The sequence below is a fragment of the Amphiprion ocellaris genome, chromosome 9 (genome assembly GCF_022539595.1).
Source record: "Amphiprion ocellaris isolate individual 3 ecotype Okinawa chromosome 9, ASM2253959v1, whole genome shotgun sequence".
Classification (NCBI taxonomy): domain Eukaryota; kingdom Metazoa; phylum Chordata; class Actinopteri; family Pomacentridae; genus Amphiprion; species Amphiprion ocellaris.
The window spans coordinates 31,075,445-31,094,298 of record NC_072774.1 but is presented as its reverse complement, the minus strand read 5'-3'; the positions used below and the strand labels follow the sequence as shown (position 1 = coordinate 31,094,298).

Below are 18,854 nucleotides of genomic sequence, written 5' to 3'. Positions count from 1 at the left end.
CTATCTGACTAATTCCAGATTTGATTTATTGTGAAATAAGATGAACTGATTTACAGTACCTCATGATTTTGCTTTGAGGCAATTGTTCCTTTATTACATAACAGTATGACACTAATTGTTGTTCTTAAAATCCCTTTCCATTCATTCATTTAACTTCAAAAAAAAATTCTGTGTATCAAAGTCACATCTTTAGATATTTACATTTTCTTTTTATTTCATTACAATAACCTGTCTTAAATTAGAACGTCTTAGATGTATCTATATATCAGTACACTACAGCTGCAAGGCAGGGAGGCTTAGCTTAGCACTGACTGCTTATTTCCCTAATGATTTGTCTTCCAACATATAAAACACATATTATGGGCATGTTAACGAGGTAAAAGACTTGATTATCACCAAGTTTCTTTTTTGTTTGTTTTTCAACATTGTGCACAACACAAAAATTAAACGTTCCTCCGAATGAGGAGTAGAAAGAAACAAGGTTGGTATGGAAAATATGGTTTTAAATTGGAGATAGCAGATATCAGCCATCAAGCAAATTCTCTATTTTTCAGTTATAAATCAAATTCTAGCTGCTAAAATTATTAAAAACTTTAATCTAAAAGAGAAAAGTGCAAAGAAACTATTTCACACAACCATAAGTTTAATGAATGTGGCTATTGTTTTGTCCACTATCTACTAACTAAACTGATGACAAAATAATAATCCACCTGGCTTATCACAAAATGCAAACAGTTCCTGGGAACCTAATGGTTACTATGTAATTTCTGTTAACCATACTATAAACCTGTATCACAAAATGACATTCAGAGTGAAGTAATATGTCAAAATAAGGCAAATAAACATGCCTCTTTCTACATTATTTTCATTTATTGTCTGCTTCATTTCCAACGAACAACCTTCAGAAACTTTTTGAATGAACCTGTTTTTACATTTTGTCAAAACAAAGTTAGCATGCTGCTATCTTATCTTACAGTAGCTGCATCTGTAGGGGGAGCAGGGCAGATCTGTAATGTGTTTAACTGGGGATTCAGATTGCAATGCCACACAAGCTTAACTGACCTCAATCTAAAGTGCACCAGGGAGAGCTTTTAAAGACGAGGCTCTGATTACAACTTCTGTAGTAGCATCAGTGGACACAGCCTTGAGAAAAACAGGCGAGTGGCTACAATGATATTGCAGGATGGAGGTTTCTGGAGCAATTCTTAATTTATTACTAGAGAAGAAGGGATGGTAAGACCTGTTAAAAGGGGGAATAATGACCTGTAACCCATCGTCTGGCTTAACATGAGATGTTTCCATCAAGGCAGCCAAAACGAGAAGACGAAATTATCTTATGAGACAAATATCAGCTCACTGGTGGAAAACCATGTCTGCAGAAGCAACTTTGTAATTCTACAGGATTTGCCCTGTTCTCCCATGTGGATGCGCAGAGCAGTGAGATGAGTACTTTCAAGCTGATTAAGAAGCTTAAAAATCCAAGCTAATTAGAAATAGTGAAAAATATTGAATCCAAAGGTAGAGCTAAGACTCTCAGTGGAGAGCAGTTTGGAGCTGAAGAGGGCTGAAAGTTCAAAGACAGAGAAAAATTGTATCCTGGAGAATTTCTTTCATTTATCAGTGAAATACTGCTGTCTGACTGCCAAGACACTGGTCATCGCTTTATTCAGAGAGCTTGGTCTGCAGCATACTTTGCATTTAACATCCCATTATTTCAATGGCAATGGTATTCACTTACGCTGGACAGTCATTTTACAATCAACAGAAAAGAAATGAAGTAAGAATTTGAATTGCGTTTCCCTTATTAATGCATATAGAACGACATGGGAATGCTTAAATGATCCATAAACCCTGAATTGATGCTTAGTGGCATTTAGCACGCAGTAGTCTTTCACATGTGCATGTGCTACTGTTGGTGTACTTGTTTGTTTGCATGCATGCATATAGCCTGTAGTGAACCTTAGGCCTGCAGGCACAGGTAAGGTCATATGAAAACACTGCACTTGTACATTCCAGGGGCCTTATACATCACATTTCCCACACTTCACTTACCCTGCAAAGAGCTGTAGAACCTAATGGATCTACACGACAGGCCTCCTTCAAGCATTATCTGGCTAAGGATTCAATCTCAGGGAAATCAGGGAACTCTGACGGAGAGGCATAAAAATAGACTGCATATGCTTCTGGATGTAGAGGAGAAGGTGTTGGAGGGGGCAGGAGTATATGAGGGTAAAGAAGAACGGATTTTCAATATAGAAAACAGACACTGCACAAAGACTGGAAGAAGATGGCTGCATAAAGATAGCTTCACAGTGAATAAATAAAGGCAGAAATGTCACAAATAATCCTTTACTGCACTTATCTTCCCATCTGACTTATGAATGATGTGAATAGAACGGGCCAGGGATTGAGCCACCAAAAGTACAATTTCTTTTGTTTTTTTAGCAATAGAATGATTTGATTTGATTTTTTTTGTATCCTAAATTTTTAAAATATAGCAAAAGGTATAATAAACTGGAATCATCCTTTGGCAAAGCCATACCTGGTATATGGTTAGTAGTTTTGTTTTATAAAACTGGGGCCTTCTTTGCAATATATACCTGCAGAAGATGCTTTTTTCTGTTGTTGTTTTTTACAGTGTACATCAGTATATTGCAACAATTATCTTAGGGAATGTTGAAATAAAGGACCTTCAATACAATAGCCTGTCGTGCTTTTGGATGTGGTTCAACAAAAAAGCAATAATAATATCTGAGTTTACACTTCCAGTTTTCTTTACGCAAAGAGTTATGGCTGTTCTGCAAGGTCAACTAAAGCCAAACAACCGAACTCTTTTCTTCTCTCTCTGCTATCGCTATCCATCTGCCAGTCTAAGGGAGTGCTAAAACTACTTACTGTACACAGTTATGCACTGTGATAAAACATTATGGATGTCCCCAGACAGGCTTTGGCCTCTTTGACCCTTTAAGCAACAGCTGACAACAGTGATTACCCCCTTTGCCTTACAGCTGTTATTCTGTCAGCAGCACAACACCAGTCTGGCGTTGTACATAATCTCCACTGAACAAGTCACTTGTCTAATATAACCACAATAGTCAAAACAGCCTTCATTTAGGACCAGGAAAAGGAAGTAAGAAACACATAATGAAAATTAGCTTCTAAGAGAGTCAGAGTTTTGCATTTATACCTGTGTGCTATCTTGGAACTCTAGATAGACTGAATTTGGATGGTACATAGCCTATTTCAAGGTTACATCTGTCACAGTTCCACCTCCACCTGTCAGCCCACCCTCAATGTTTGTCAAAAAGAATTTGAGTGGGTGCCATGGTGGAGGCACGTACAGCCTTTCCCCCTTCTTTCTGCAAAGCTTTATTAACAGTGGCACACCACAATTGGGCACTGATCTCCAGCAAGGCACTGTGTGGTTTTTCAGGGAGCAGGAAACTCATCACGGCCATAAATTGTGAGGATCAGCAGTCTGCGCCCAGCCCTGCTGTTTCGCCCCGGCTCTGAGGCCCCACAAAGTGCTGATTCAGGTCGAAGGCAGAGCGCAGGCAGTGGCGGAGTTCACCACCAGCAGGCTCTCCATCACTTTGACGGCTCAATAAAAACCAGTGTAAACTATTAATTGGATCATTAATTATTGATGCTGTTTTTACTACAATTCAAGGGGTGAGAGCAGAAAAGAGGCAGGGGTGAAACAATGTGTATGTTTAAACATAGTCACCATGCTAGGAAGGGACTGTATCATGTTAAACCCCTGGTGAAGGTGAATCTTAAAACACTAACTTATATTCCAATATAAAAGGCCAGACAAAGGCGTAAATTTTGAGGCACAAAACTCAGAAATATTAGCATTTTAGGTTTTTCTATTTAAAAAAAGAAAAGACTAAATTAATAACAGTATCTCTTAAAGATCTAGTGCACAAACTCAGGAGACTTACTGAGGTGCAAAAACTGATCCTGAAGGCTATTAATGAGGATGTAACTTAGGTTGTCACTGCACAATGTCCACCTGTCTGCTGTAGTTAGCCAGCCATCCTCTCCTTTTCTGTGTGTTCGGCACTATTATGAGACTGCATGTCAGGGGAATCAATAAAGAGGAAAACACAGGGAGAGAACCATCGCAATAAATCAGTCTCCAGCACTCACAGACACAAGCCTGGCCCATTATAGCTGGCACACCCTCTCTTCTCCAGTCTCCTCCTTCCCTTTGACTCCCCCTGTTCTCATCCCATCAAGACCTCCTTGTTCCTCAGAGACCCCTCCAGGTGTAAGAGATTTGAGACATGCACTTTGCTTAGCCTGCTGCTACACACCTATCTCATAGTCCAGTCAAGCTGAATGCAGAAGACGCTGATGAGTGCATGTCAAAAAGTGCATTCTGCCTTCTTTTAAATCCTTCTGCTCTGGTTTCATGAGCAGGTAAAATTCATGTTCTTAGCATAGCTGCTTGGACTGTTTTTTGTTGTTGTTCTTTTTGCCTTCTATCACTCCCTGTGAGGGTAAATGTACTCTACAGCAGCTGAAATTCATCTATGCCATTTCTACAGTCGGGCTTTATTTGTTCCAAACATTCTATGTACTTCCACATCTGACTGATTTGAACCTTTGTAGCTGTTCATTTTAGAATCTATATCTTGAGGCGGCTGTGGCTCAGGTGGTAGAGTGGGTTGTCCATTGATCAAAGGGTCGGCGTTTCGATTCCCACTCTGTCCTAGTCATGTGCTGTTGTGTCCTTGGGCAAGACACTTTACCCACCTTGCCTCCAGTGCAGCTACTCACACTGGTGTATGAATGTTGGTGGTGGTCGGAGGGGCTGTATGCGTGGATTAGCAGCCGTCAGTCTGCCCCAGGGCAGCTGTGGCTACAAATGTAGTTTACCACCACCAGAGTGAGAATGTGTGAGTGAATGAATAATGGATCCACTGTACGCCTTTTGAGTATGCCTTAATAGAAAAGCACTATATAAATCTAATCCATTGTTATTATGAGTGTATATAGTAACTTATATTCCAAATCTGGTGTCTTGAGTTTGAATTCCCTCTGTCTGTTACATATTAATTAAACCTATTTTTACAAGGAAACTCTGCTTTAAAATAATATTTCAGTGGAATTTTCTGCAACATTCATTGCACTCTGTCCATGCACCAAGTCACACGAGCTGTAATTATAAATAATAACAAAAATTCTAAAATTGTAAAATTGCCAACTATAACAAAATAAATAACAGCAATAACTAAATAAAGGACAAATGTAGGTAGGTCCACATAATCAGTTGTCTGAGCATGTTCTGTACCTAGCACGGAAAGCTATATTTATTCAGGTCAATAGTTCAACTCTTTCCTTTGTTTTTCTTCTCTCTCCTACACAGGCTGACCTGTGGAGGAGGCAGACAGACGCAGACAGAAACAACAAAAACTCTGACCCTCAAAACAGCCTACTTCTTTCCCTTTTTTTGTTCCATGGCTACCTGGAAACCTGGAAACTCCCACATCAATAATGTAGTGCTGGTGCTGGGCTGCTTCTCTTTCTGTGGAGAACAGTTACATAACCAAACAGACCAAACGAATTCCTCTGCTCCCCTCTACATTAAACATTACTAGCATGTGGCAGGCACTTTGGTGTAGTGTTACTGACAAAAGCAAATTGTGTTACTGTACATTCCTCTCTTCTATGTTTTATCCCAACTGACTCCTCTTTCTCCCTCCTTATTTTTTGGTTTGGTGCGTTAACATTTTTAAGGTAAAGGCCTCTGTAATTACAGGTTTGACACCAAGATCAATTTGCAATTACAACAACTGTCAACCAGGTGGAGCAGTCAGGAAGCTAACAGCCTAAACAACTGCTTTTGATGTTGATTCTATGCAAAGAGGCATTTCATCGCATCGCTCTGACTATTTGCTTGCCCATACGTGTTTTTACACTTTGGCCAGTAAAGAGACATACGCACCATGGAGGCCATACAGAGGTGATACCAAGCACACTGCTACTGCTAGGTACACTATAATAAACTAGACCCAAAGAAAGAATCCACATTATTATATTCATATTTAAACATTCTTTGGTTACAGACAGTTAGTGACATTAAACTGGCTGAACAAATTTGAAAAATCAACAGTAGAACATGCAGTAAAAAAAACCCTAAAAGTGATATTCTATATGTGGGTCAGTAAACCCTGAGCAGACCATGATCAGTTTTTCCTTGTTTTCCAAGTGGATTGAATCATGATCCTACTGCCACTTTGTATGGATGTAATGAAATCAAAGCTAACACGGGAGGTACAGTATGCTGCAGGAACACATATAGTCACTAAACCTTCATTTACTTATATGTAGCAGTGATGGCATAAAGCTACTCAACAAATTCAGCTGCTATTCATTCAGTTCACCTTGTTTTACCAGATAACCACACACCAGCCGTCTCCCCGTTTCCCTCAGTACGTCTGTTATGTAACGCTGTCCATTAGAACAGACTGATCATGTGAAACAGCTGTGGCTGGACCTGGCAAAGTGTGCCACAACACAGCAGCAAAACGAGAAAGCCTTGAGAGCAGTAGAGTTATATTCATTTAAAATCACACACACACACACGCACACACGCACACGCACACGCACACACACACACACACACACACAAAAACACCCACCCACACTGAAACATATCTGGCTGGCTCATGAGTGCACAAGCCTCCTCCTCAAAGGCACCAGCGCTGTTAGAGTAGATTCATTAATAACAAACAGAAAACGCTGCAGTGCTTTGCACAAACATAAGGCTCATCATTTTCAGTTTATAATGATTTTCACTTAAAGTGCTGGGATTTTATAAATGCAAAGGCTGCTGTATTTTCAGCAAAAGGAATCACAGTTTACAGTAAAGATAGTCATTTTGAGTGATTAAAATGAGCTTCTGATCATGTACCAATGTCATTTTATGGTTGTTATTTTCTGGATTTTTTTCTAGTACTAAAAGTTTTAGATTGTTAGCTTTTTTAAAAAGAAAAATTAAACTAAATAAACAGTCATAAAAAAAAATTAAACCAAAAATAATGAGCCTAACACATAAAAACATACATATAAACATACAGACACACACAGGACATATATAGACTGGACACTGGGGATTCTGAAGGTTATACAGCATCTGAGTCAACAACTGCATCAACAATCAATATCAACAAAAGACAGCAACAATAATCAAATTATAATTGAATGAAATCTGTTTTTAAAGAAAAATATTATGTCAGTAACACTACAGAAGGATGGCTTTACATGACTTTTGACTGCACAGTAAAAGCATCTGAGAAGTTTGCCTTTGTATAATATAGAGTAACGCTGATATACCTATACACAGGGAAAGTAGCAAAAAGAGAATAGACAGAGTGAGGCTGGTGGAGTGGTGGCACATACCTTTTTCACTGACTGACTCACTCTCTATCTCCACGTCCTCACAGCTTGTGTACTCCGGTGTGGTGGCCAGTTCTTCCTCTGAGCTGCTCAATGACACCTGCCGCATCTTCCCTCCCTTTTTGGTTTTGTGGGGTTTCGGGGGTGGTGGACGCACTGACTCCGACTGGTCCGAGCTAAGAGAGTCATTCCTCAACATGCTCTCCATCTTCTCTCTCTTGGTCTTGCGGACTGCTGAACTGGGGTCCAAGTGGTGTTGCTGCCTCCTCATTGGATCCCCACCTACACCCAGGTCTCCTCTTCGCAAGTCCCCCGACCGGTCACCCAGCACAGGGCTGCGGTGTGGCGTCGGAGGGCTGTGGTTGGACGTTCTGTGGCCTCCGAGGCCAGGTCCCACGGGCCCTGGAGAGGAGCGGTCAACAGAGTAGGAGCGCTGTCCCACCATAGGCGGCCGGCGCTCAGTGAGATGCTGGCGGGACAGCCGGATGGGGCCGGGGTCATCCTGCTCAGTGTAGGCCAGGGAGACGTCACTATGACGACGCTCGTGCCTCAGCCGGCCCACCTCAGCGTGCATCCTCATCTGCTCCTCATAGGGCTGCGGCTTAACAGGATAGCGTGCCAGGTTGGGGTCACTGCGATAGCGCGTCTGGAACTCCTCCTGGCGCTGCCGTTGGAGGTCATACTCACTGGGCGGTCCATCTAGCTCCTGGTCGAGTGGGTATTCCTGGGAGTGCCAACGTCCAGGGCCCCGCCGGTCCCGGTATCCCATCCGCATTGCATCAACATCTGGGTACATGTGTGGGCCCCGCGGAGCCCGCCGAGGGTCCCCATCCCCATAGTCGGACGGTGATCTGGGCATGCCGCCGTCCGTCGGGGCATACTGTGAGTGGTCGCCCCCCTCCCTTTGGTCGTATTTTTGGTTTGGATCCCTGGATGCAGATGGGCTTCGTTTCCTGCAGAGAAGAGAACAAAAGAGCAGAATTTATTGACTGGTCCACTTTAAACAGGATGCTCTCTGATTCTTTAAATGTAAAATATTTTTTTTTTCACAAGATTTATTTCTGAATCTAATAAAAAAAATTCAGAGCTTAAAAGAAATGAGGATACATGCACGTTGTTAAGTGTTTATTAAAATATAAGTGAGCCTACAATGGAAAAGTAAAGTATCAACCAGATAACAACCTCATGGTGTGTATGTGTGCTTTTTTTTTTCTTTTTTTTTTACATGTCTCTGTGCTATTCTGCTGAGGCTGAAACCTTCAGTCTATAACCTAGCTTCACTTTGCCTGGCCCTGCACTGCATAGGTCTCTGTCCTGTCAAATCCTGATGAAAGCCTGCACTGTCAGACACACACATACGCAGAAAGAGAGAGAAAATGGGACTAAACAGCAGGATGCAGCACCACTCCCTGCTCTCACTGCAAGTACAAGAGACTCTGAATGCTCTATAACATAGCTGACTGATGCTCTCCTTCCAGCACAGTTTGCATTCAACCAGGTTTTACTGTTACATTTTACAGCTATATTTCCGAGGATAAAGTAACTTCCTGTGCCGGCCCAGTTAAACAAATAATAAAAAACACTAAAAAACCAAACACCCACTCTCAAAATCAAGTTGGATTTTTCAATAAGCCCAGTCTTCAAATAGAGCATGTCGTGTCTAATATTTGATTCTTTTGGTGACAGAAGCCATTTTTCATTTTTATTTGACAGTCTGTGATTACTTGATTGATTTAAGTTCTTAAATGCATTATAAAAAAAAGCAGGATAACACAAGATTAACAACACAACCTGTCCCTGGATATGACCTGAATATATTCACAAATAACCTTGAGCATATGCATGTGTGTGACTGCATGCAAGGGGTGAGATATGAGATGTTAACAGGGTACTGAGGATAGTCCATCGATAAACTGAGACGTTCACTGACTGTATTTGTGTGCACAGTACAATGAACATCCACAGATATGGTTATACAATGACAACTTGTACAGATCTATCAAAGTTGATTCCTTCTTGTAGAAACATCTAATGACAGAAGATTAAAGACTAAAATACACAAATAGTGATGACATACACCTAAATAATTGAATCCATACTTCACTTTTATCTCCTGTATCAAACATTTTCTAAAACAACCCTTCCTGGTTTTTAATAAATAGAAGTGAAATCAACAAAAAAAAAAAAAAAAAAAGGAGAGAAATGCTGAAAATCAAGCGAAAATAGTTAAAATGGTTATTTTCAAGCATGGTTACAGTCAGCACCCTCATATTTCCAAATTAGCTGTCAATCATTTTATCATTGTCTGGTTGTCAGAAAGGAAACCAGCTAGGAAGGGGATAAAAAGCCTGAAGGAGGCTAACTGTACATTAATGCCTTTATTCTTTTGTTCAGAATCAATTATTCATGAGCCACTTTTCTCCTACATTTCTCCCACTTTTCCTCCAAAGTAATAATGACATTTTGGTGAGGAAAAAGCTCTGTGAAGCATCCCCTTAATTTTGTACGTGACAACTTTCCATAAATTTCTAAGGGTTCCATAAATCACTTCTGCCAGCCTTGCTCACTGGCCAAGGTAAGGACTCCTCATGTGTGATTGGCTGATTCACTGAGGAGGACAGAGGAGGTTTGGCCCCTGCCTACTGGATCACGGACCATTCAGGCTAGTCTGAGCAAAATGGATGTGCAGCACAATAGATATAAGCACTACAGTGAGGCACATGTGGGCAAAGATGCTTTTTGTGTTCTCTGTGTTGAGTTTCTATGTTGAACACTGAATAATCTCACTTAAGTGAAGTGCCAGCTCTAGGGAGAGACAGAATGATGAATGAGCACTGTGTACAGTTCATGAACTGCTGTACAGTTAAAATATGGGCTGTTAGAGAGGGGCAGAAGTTGTGCAATAGTGCAGCACAAAACGTGCTTTCCAGCAATGCCAGTACATAAAAGCAAGTTTTACTTAATATGGAAGGTACAGAATAAGAAAACAAAAAACAGAGCTAAAAGATGTATGAACATTACATATGCTGGATTCAACAGATGGATACAAACATGACTCCAGATGAGTACTAGTGTTGTTCCATGAATGCTGGACATGGAGGCAACAGTTTGCAAATTAAACAACTTTATAAGGTGATAATGTCAATATTGTATTTACAGCTTGCTTTGCTGCTCTTAAATGGTCAAACTGGTCAATTAATCCAGCTTTAAATGTTATATTAATTCACCAGTATTTTTCATATTAAAGCTGACAGTAATATTTTAATATTAAATTACTTGCAATGCAAAAGCCTTGCTTGTACTACTGATAGTGACAATTCACACGAAAGTGCAGTACTATGCAGTTTTTGGCCTATTACTAATCTGTCTATTAGTATGCTAATGTTGACCGTTTTTTATTAGATGTATAGGTAGCATTCAGCACTGAAGTGACTGTTGCTATAACTTTCTTTCTATATGGACTTTCTATACTTCAGCTATCAAGAGCTGTTAGTGCATTCAGAATAATATAATAGTATGCGTGTGTTTCAAATAAAAATAATTGTGTCATTGTAAATATGTTACAAGGAATGTTTTTGCGAAAACAAATGAAGCACCAAAAGTGCTCCTGGGTAGACAAAACAGCTGAGTCTAAGAATATGCCACCATTTACTATATCACATTTATCAACAGCAAATCTGAGATAAACGAAGTGACAGTATTAGCCCTAGACCATTCAACTGATGAGTGATTTCAAACAAGTGGAGAGCAACACGCTGTAGCAATTATACCAGCATAGATGAAGAGGAAACGCAACAAGACTCTAATGGATGTGCACTTTAATGAACACACCCTTATTTGTAAGAAAGACCTAGAGATAGACAAAAGGCCATTCTGAGTCTCTGTGATGCAGCTAAAAACACACAAGTGACTCCTCCTTTCTGTTTTACATCAAAACAAATGCCTCCTATCACCTGAGCATCCAAACGCACTAGTGATTCAGACGAAGCTTGAGAAAAACACATGAGGGTTGTTGCATTATTCATGAAATGCTCCTGGACACTAACTGAGCGGCGCTTCATTCACAAATTCAAAGTGAAGCGGCAGCAGAAATTATATGCTGGAGTAGGGGACAGGCGAGAGAGAGGGAGTGTGGGGGAGTGTGTGACGTGCATGAGGACTGTGTCTTTATAGTGATTTGATGATCAGGGAGGTGTGTGTTCTGTGTGTGCATGTGTTCATTTGTGCATGCCTGAGTCTTTTTGTGGATGTGTGTGTGTTTAATGTGGGCTGCACTGGCTGCTTAAGAAACGCTTCACTTTGTGCTCTCAGGATGTCCTCAGGGCTTCGGGCTAATGTCCTCTCTGAGATGTTGTCTTGAAATGCTACACCCGGAACACACACATGCACATAGCTGATACCGTAGCAACTACAACAGATATTAACAAACTGCCCTTTGACAAGCTCTAACTCATTTTGACACAAGTATCACATTTCCCTGCTCCCATTTAGCCTTGTATGTTCTTCCTGTCCAAACACAGAAATGTCTCCTGCAGCTAGCAAGCAAGCTAACATCCCTGCTCCACTCTATCAGCATCTGTATCATGATGCCAGTGCTGTCTGTGCAGAACCTGCCTTCAATATATACAACAGAGCAGTGGCGCAGCACAAAATCTGGGACTGTGCAATATTCCCCCAATACTCCAGCTGCCGCTGCTACTGTGATAGCCTCTCTGCATATACCTCTGAGCTCTCCACAGCTCTGCCATGACACACTCTGCTGATCTTGGATTTGCATTCTATTCTCAAGTGACACATACAGAGATAAAGAAAGGAGAAACGAAATGTGAAAAGGGAAAGGAAGTGCCATCAACAGTGACTGTGAACTAGAGTGAGCAAAAAATATAGAATATGCCAGTTATCTGTGTCCTGTAGCCAAAGGTGCAGCTGGTGTGCATGGTGCATTCAGCATCATATTTGTCAGGCTCAAGCATGAAGAGGCAGGATGGGACACCGTGGGATTATGATGCTCGTGACGCTGCACAGGAGCCTGGCTGCTGCAATGATTGAGTCACGAATCACACGGCGACATGCTCCCTCCATCACATTCCCTTATATTGCAAGATTCGTGCGTGATGTCACCGCAGATATCGTCGCAGCACAGGCAGCGTGGGTGCAGCAGATCGACGAGTAGTGAATCAACCTAACAGGCCAACAACAGAGAGGCATGTACACTGTCTGCATGGTACATTATGGGAATACAGGCCAGGGCTCCATGCATTCCTGCTGTGGGAATAACAGCAGCCCTTGTCCATGATGATGTCCAATTCTAACCTAACTATAGATATCCTCTGCTGTAACACTGCATCAGTCAGTTACAGACAAGGACGGAGATGACAATAAGATACAATTCAGGGAAGGTAATAGTGACTTTGCTATATGATTGACATCTGTAGATGTTTACCTAAATAGTAAAGGAAAGTATAGTCAAACTGATGATAAGGATGTCCTTTTAGGTCGAATGATTGTAGACATTGCTAAGATGTCGTGTTAACATGGTTTGTGCTGACAGCTCAGCCTTATATACCTCCAGTGCTTCAGAGGTAATTCCAGTTATAATCATCTTTTTCAAGTGCACTGTCCTTATCAAAAGCAGCATAATGTATCAAATCCATGGCTCACAAAAATCATGGGATTACACTATGGCCCCGAAAGATTAAAAAGTGTGACCCGAAAAGATTAGAAATGACCCGACATGCTCGCTATGATAAAACCTTTACATGATGTTATTTTCTGCAACACAACGCACACACACACACACACAAAAAAAAAACAATAGGTGAAATTCCCAGATATGCTGTCGTGTAATGAGAAGTGGGTCTGTCTGTGGTGAAGCTGCCCCACTCTGCCTCATCAGATGTGTTCCTGCTCTGACCTACTGATGGGATGTGATCAGAAACATCCACAGCCACAGCCCAGTTCCCTGGCTATAAATGGACTAGACTGTCTAACTGTGTCAGTCTTTCAGTCTGTGCGTACATGTGAACATCTACTATATTCAGTATCCCTATACTCTGTATCATGAAAGTACTGATATCAAGTGGAAAGCCCTGAAAAAATCTGCAACACACAGACTAGAGATCAGCCTTTAAACTTTAACACCCTTTAACACACACATAAACAAAAACACAGCTTATGATGTACAATAAAATGATAATCAATTATTTGCTCGACAGTAGTGTCATGATTGTTTGTTACATTATGCATCCATCACAGGTAAAAAAAAAAACAACTAAAAATAGTTTAAATGCATTTGAGCATAACACAACACTGCCTTGAATTCACATTCATTGCTGTGAACTGCATGCAATGATAATGCCACACTCTGTAGACAAAACCATCGCAAGTGCAGGTTGCTTGCTTTGCTTTGTTATGAGGAAGCTTAAAGAAGATAATCACTGCATGTTCGAAAAGTATATAGATTTAATGCTCTGCAGCAGATTTAATGTAAAGCATTATGACTGAGCTTTATTAAGTTTTGTGATTAGATGATTCATTTTGCATCCCTGTCTCATTCTGTCTGCTGAGATGAAGTGGGCTTATAAGCAAACCAAATAAACAAACCAAAAAAATAAAAAATAACCTGGCTTATTGATGATTTCTGCAGTGAATGAGACAATGTGTTCCCCACATCCATTTGCTATGTTTATATTCCATTTAAAACCAAAGAAATGCCACAAGCGCAAAGATCAATAATTCTGTGTCTGAGGAAGCTTTCAGTGAGTGATGAGCCTTTCACAGATGTTGCTGGTTTCATGCTCTCAGCTGCATGTGTAGGCCCCTAGATGCATCTACCGTACACAGTAGAGACACACACTAACTCATTCTCCCACCACCACATCCTCAATCAGCACTTCACAGATATTAGCTTAAGTTTTAACCTCTTTGTGATGCTGTAATGCAAAGATAAAATTGCTGCTTTCTGCTGCTGCTGTGACAATTATGCCCCCAAGACAGTTAATGCACTTCAAAAAACAACAAAAAAGCACTTTTACAGCAAAATTGCAGCCTACTGTACATGCAAATTGCATGCTGCTAATTCTGTTTTTTTGATATCTTACAAACATAGGATTAATGGAATGTAGATTACACTACATCTGACAAAATAGACATGCAATTTAAATATTTAGATATTCATAGTAATTAAATATATTGCAAAACTGTCAAATAGACAATTTAAAAACACAGCATTTTCACACACACTTCATCCAAACTGCATATATCAGTCTAAATCCTGAGATATAGCCAGCCTTACTGAAAGTGACTGTCGAATCCTGGGATGTAGCTCAGTTCAAATCTCTGCTTGGCTGCTCCACGCAAAGAGATTCTGTGCACAATCCGTTCACAAAAGCCGCCCAGTCCGATCCAGACTACCTCATACCAGCACTGGCTCACAGCCTATGACCAGTCCCTTGTTGTTTTTCAAATCCTGTCTCCTCCAGCACCAAAAACCACCCTCGTTTTATTTCTGGAGGGCTATTGGTGATCTGCAAGCAGCAGCAGGTTCAGTCCTGCAGCAGCACTCTTCGGACTGAGTGTGTGACACCAGCTCTGTCCGCTCTGCTTCTGCTGCTGCTGGAGAAACACGTTAAATAAGAAAGCCAAAAGCAATCAAGGTGAAAATGCAACGCTGCCCCCATGGGGATGGTGCCACCTCTATTTCCCATATAATGGAGAGAAGTCAAATGAGAACAAATGAGCGGCGCCGTGCTGCAGAGCTCTCCTCTTAGAAGGAATCTGGGCCACTAATGACAACAATACAACCTGGACCAGTCTCGATTGGAAAGAGAAAACCAAAAAGAAAGAAGGAGCAAAATGAGAAGCAAGCTGAATGTGCGTCTCAACTGAGAGGGATCAGAGAAGAGACAAGAGGAGGAAAAACACCTCTAATGGTCCATTTAGAGATGCAGTGTCACTCTCCTCTCCAAGACTGACTCAGCCGGCCTCTGTGAATATGGGATGCCCCTCGGTGCAAATGAAATGCATCCCATCCCCCTGTTACCCAGTAGAGTCAAATCAGTTTAAATTCCTGTGGCAACCAGACAGTTTAGCTGAAATTTCTAATATCCAAATGAGAGAGTCAGTAATTTCTGCTCTATTTCCAACGGTCTGCTGCATCTGAAGCAATGCTGCCACACTGCTGGATGGGAATAGATGGCACACTTTATGACCCTGCTGCAAAGGCTTCTGGGTGCCTGAAAGCAAGCCGACTTTTGGGTTTAACACCATCATCATGTGATCTCTACAACTGAAGGTCGAGCAGCGACCCTGTCCAACCCATCGGCCGCTCAGTCCTCTGCCAGAAAGGATTACATTCCTTGGTTGATTACTAGCTGACATCTATCACCAATGGCAAACAGATGAGGGGGTTTCACCTAATCTCATTCAGCCGTAGATCTTATGATACTTAAACTGAACAAGTCACATGATTTATGCTTTTTTTTATCCGTGGAATGGATTTTCAGGCATCAAATAAAATACAGAGAGGAAGAGATAAAGAGAGAGAGAGACAGAGAAACAGAGAGCGACAGGGAGAGAGAAACAGAGTGAGATTTCTAAGATAACTCCACTCTGTACATGTGTGTGGGTGTGTAGATTTGGGTGTTTTAAAGTCACTTATCCTGCCTCATTCTCTTTACAGCACTTTTCACATCCATCTCCATGTATCCTCGTTCACTTTCCACCTTCCTACAGTCCCTCCTCACCTCCGCCCTGCCATGAGTTGGGTCCTGAGTTGGACTAAAGATATGCTGCTATGTGATGTTTTTGATGGCGGTGCTGACAGCTGACTGACGGGAGCATGGAATCAGGGAGGGCAGATGCAAGATGGCTTGTTGACACAGCGTTTCCCAGGACAGGTTGAGGGGGGTGTGGGAAGTGGTGTGTTATTACTACAGAGTCAAGAAGGATGGTAGGCTGCTGGGCTCACAGTTTCTTTGAGTGGACTGTGCATCTGACTGACAGGGAGATGACTTCAGTGAAGGATTCTGAATGGCACTGATAAAGTTTGAATGTTTGTCAAGATGCTATATGCAGTGCTTATTTAGAGGAGCATCTCCCATAAATGTTATATCTTATTGTACAGGCTTCATTGCAACAATATATTTTTCTTCCATATTCCTTGCTATCGCTGTTTTTCAATAAGAGACAACAAACAAACAGCGCAAAAGTCTATATGTATTTTTACCAGGTTCTCCAAAAAGTGAAAAACTCAAACAGTTGTGGTTCTGTAGTGGAATAAAATTTCCCATGGTGCTTTTTAGAAGTGCTCCCACCCAGTACACCCACACCTGCTAAGATTTCGTTGTGCATTTTAACTCCTGCACATCCGATCTCCTTAAGAGACACTGTTCAGGTGCATGTACTTCTACTGCTATTCTCTTGCACTGTAAAGCCACCACTTTTGTTGTGTTGTCTAGTTTTGTTTAATTGCTGTAATTAAGATAAGTCATGAGATAATTATAGTCAATTATTTTAATTAACATGGCAGCGCATTTTGGATGTTGCAGTTCTACTGTCCCTGATTGCATTAACAGCTACCTACTTAATGCATCTTCGACAGATCTGACAGCCATACAATTTTTTTTAAAAAGCACAAATGCACCTAAAACACTTCATAGTAGGATGTTAAAAAGGTGTAAATCAATCTGTCTCTCCAAGATATATCTGGTAAATTTATTCCTCATAGTCCATCCTTGTGTGTGTTAGTTTACAGATTTCTGTTGCTAACCATATACACCATTGCCCCAGATTAAGTGCCCACTTAAAAAGCAAAAACTGATTACTGATCAGATTTGTAGTCGGCAAATGGAGAGTCATACATGTAAGCATGTGTTACACGGTACAGACGGCAAATGTAAATCATACCTTGACACTTTTTATATTTTAGCAACTTAATTGATTAAAAAAGTGCACTAAAACTTAAGGCAGTCACTCAAACATCAAACCAGTGTGTTTAACGTGGGGCTTAACATATTGATGATTAATCAAAGGTTACAGATTTGAGGAAGCATAATAAATCAGGATTATGCAACAGAATCTCTCTAAGTTAAAAAGAATTTAGAATAAAGTATAGAATATTGCCACTGAAAGTGTTATCTTCGAAGTGATATTTTTGACCCGTTTTTTGATTGTTACAATAATCCGATAGATTGGGAAATGTTCTGTTTTGAATGAAGGTAAATAAGTGATAAGCCCTGCACATATGCACACAGCCTGATGCCCGACAGCACAGTTTCATTCACAGTAGCAGATGGCAGCTACCCCCTCACTTTGTCTCCCTGTTCTGTGGAAAGTTTTGTGTGAAGTAAATGGACAGAGAAGTTGAGCAGCAGCACATCTATCAGTTCAGCTGACAGTGTCTGCAGATCGGTGAGTGTGTTCACTAATTGGCTGCAACAACACAGACTCCGTCCTCCTGTCTGTACGCAGACCAAGCGGTGCCATGTGTGTTCATGCTATGTTTATACTCGGTATGGTTAATATATCTTCCGCACTGTACCGCCTGTTAGGTCTCCTTTTTCAGAAGAGGCACTGCTAGCACTCTATGTAGGCCAAGCCCCAGCAGAATATGCCATTAAGATTAGATACAAGTCAGGACTGTTACACTGCTGCTTGCTTCTCCTCTCCCTACAGAGAGAGGTTAGAAGAGCAGAGCATGTGTACATTTTTTTATCATACTGCCAAGAAGAGTAAAAAAGAGGCACATCACATCTGGAATTTAATAAAGCAATCACCTAGAAATATCCAGACGGTTTGCTGAGACAAATCTGGAGCAGTGCAGGAGTACTGTCTGTAATTATTCTTATTGGATTCAGCTTGACTTGAGCAGAGCTACAGTATAACACAGAGAATTGGTGGAGGGTGGGGGTGTTCTCTGGAGGGTCTGTAAGTAATCAACACCACAGCACTGGTGGGTAATTAACATTTTTTTTGCAAGTATTTGAACCTGCAAGAAGATACATGCGATTGACATTCATCTGTGACCAGACCAAACTGCAACGCCACCACATGAAAGACATCACCCTCCTATTCATTCCCTCTCAAGAAGCCCACATAACAGCCTGTGGACAACATATGGGAAACTAGAAATGGCTTTCGACTTGTTCTGAGTAAATGGTAGCTTAACTTCTTTAGGGTTTGTGGGCCTATTTTACAGAAGAAATTTAGCAGGGCTATCTTTTGGGGGGCCTATGCAAATTCATTTTTGAGGGTTCTCCCTATTTCAAGATATCAAGGATGCACACCAATTCCATATTCTATATACATATTAGTGACACCATGTGCTACTTTCAACAAATAAAACAACGCATCTCAATTTAATGATATCAGCTGCATTGTTAACATCAAAATCGAAACACGTATCCAAATTACTAAATATGAACTGATAAAACACCATATCTGGGACA

At 41.0% G+C, this 18,854-nt stretch overlaps 1 protein-coding gene across 43 annotated transcripts in view; it reads right to left on the bottom strand.

Annotated features, from left to right (window-relative positions):
• rims2a (regulating synaptic membrane exocytosis 2a) overlaps positions 1-18,854 on the bottom strand; it is a 150,410-nt gene that overhangs the window by 69,497 nt on the left and 62,059 nt on the right. For all 43 annotated transcript variants that reach the window (XM_055013377.1, XM_055013379.1, XM_055013378.1 and 40 more), the window contains one exon: positions 7,411-8,360. In XM_055013377.1, coding sequence (XP_054869352.1) covers positions 7,411-8,360 — 950 coding nt within the window. The remainder of the gene's footprint in view (positions 1-7,410; positions 8,361-18,854) is intronic.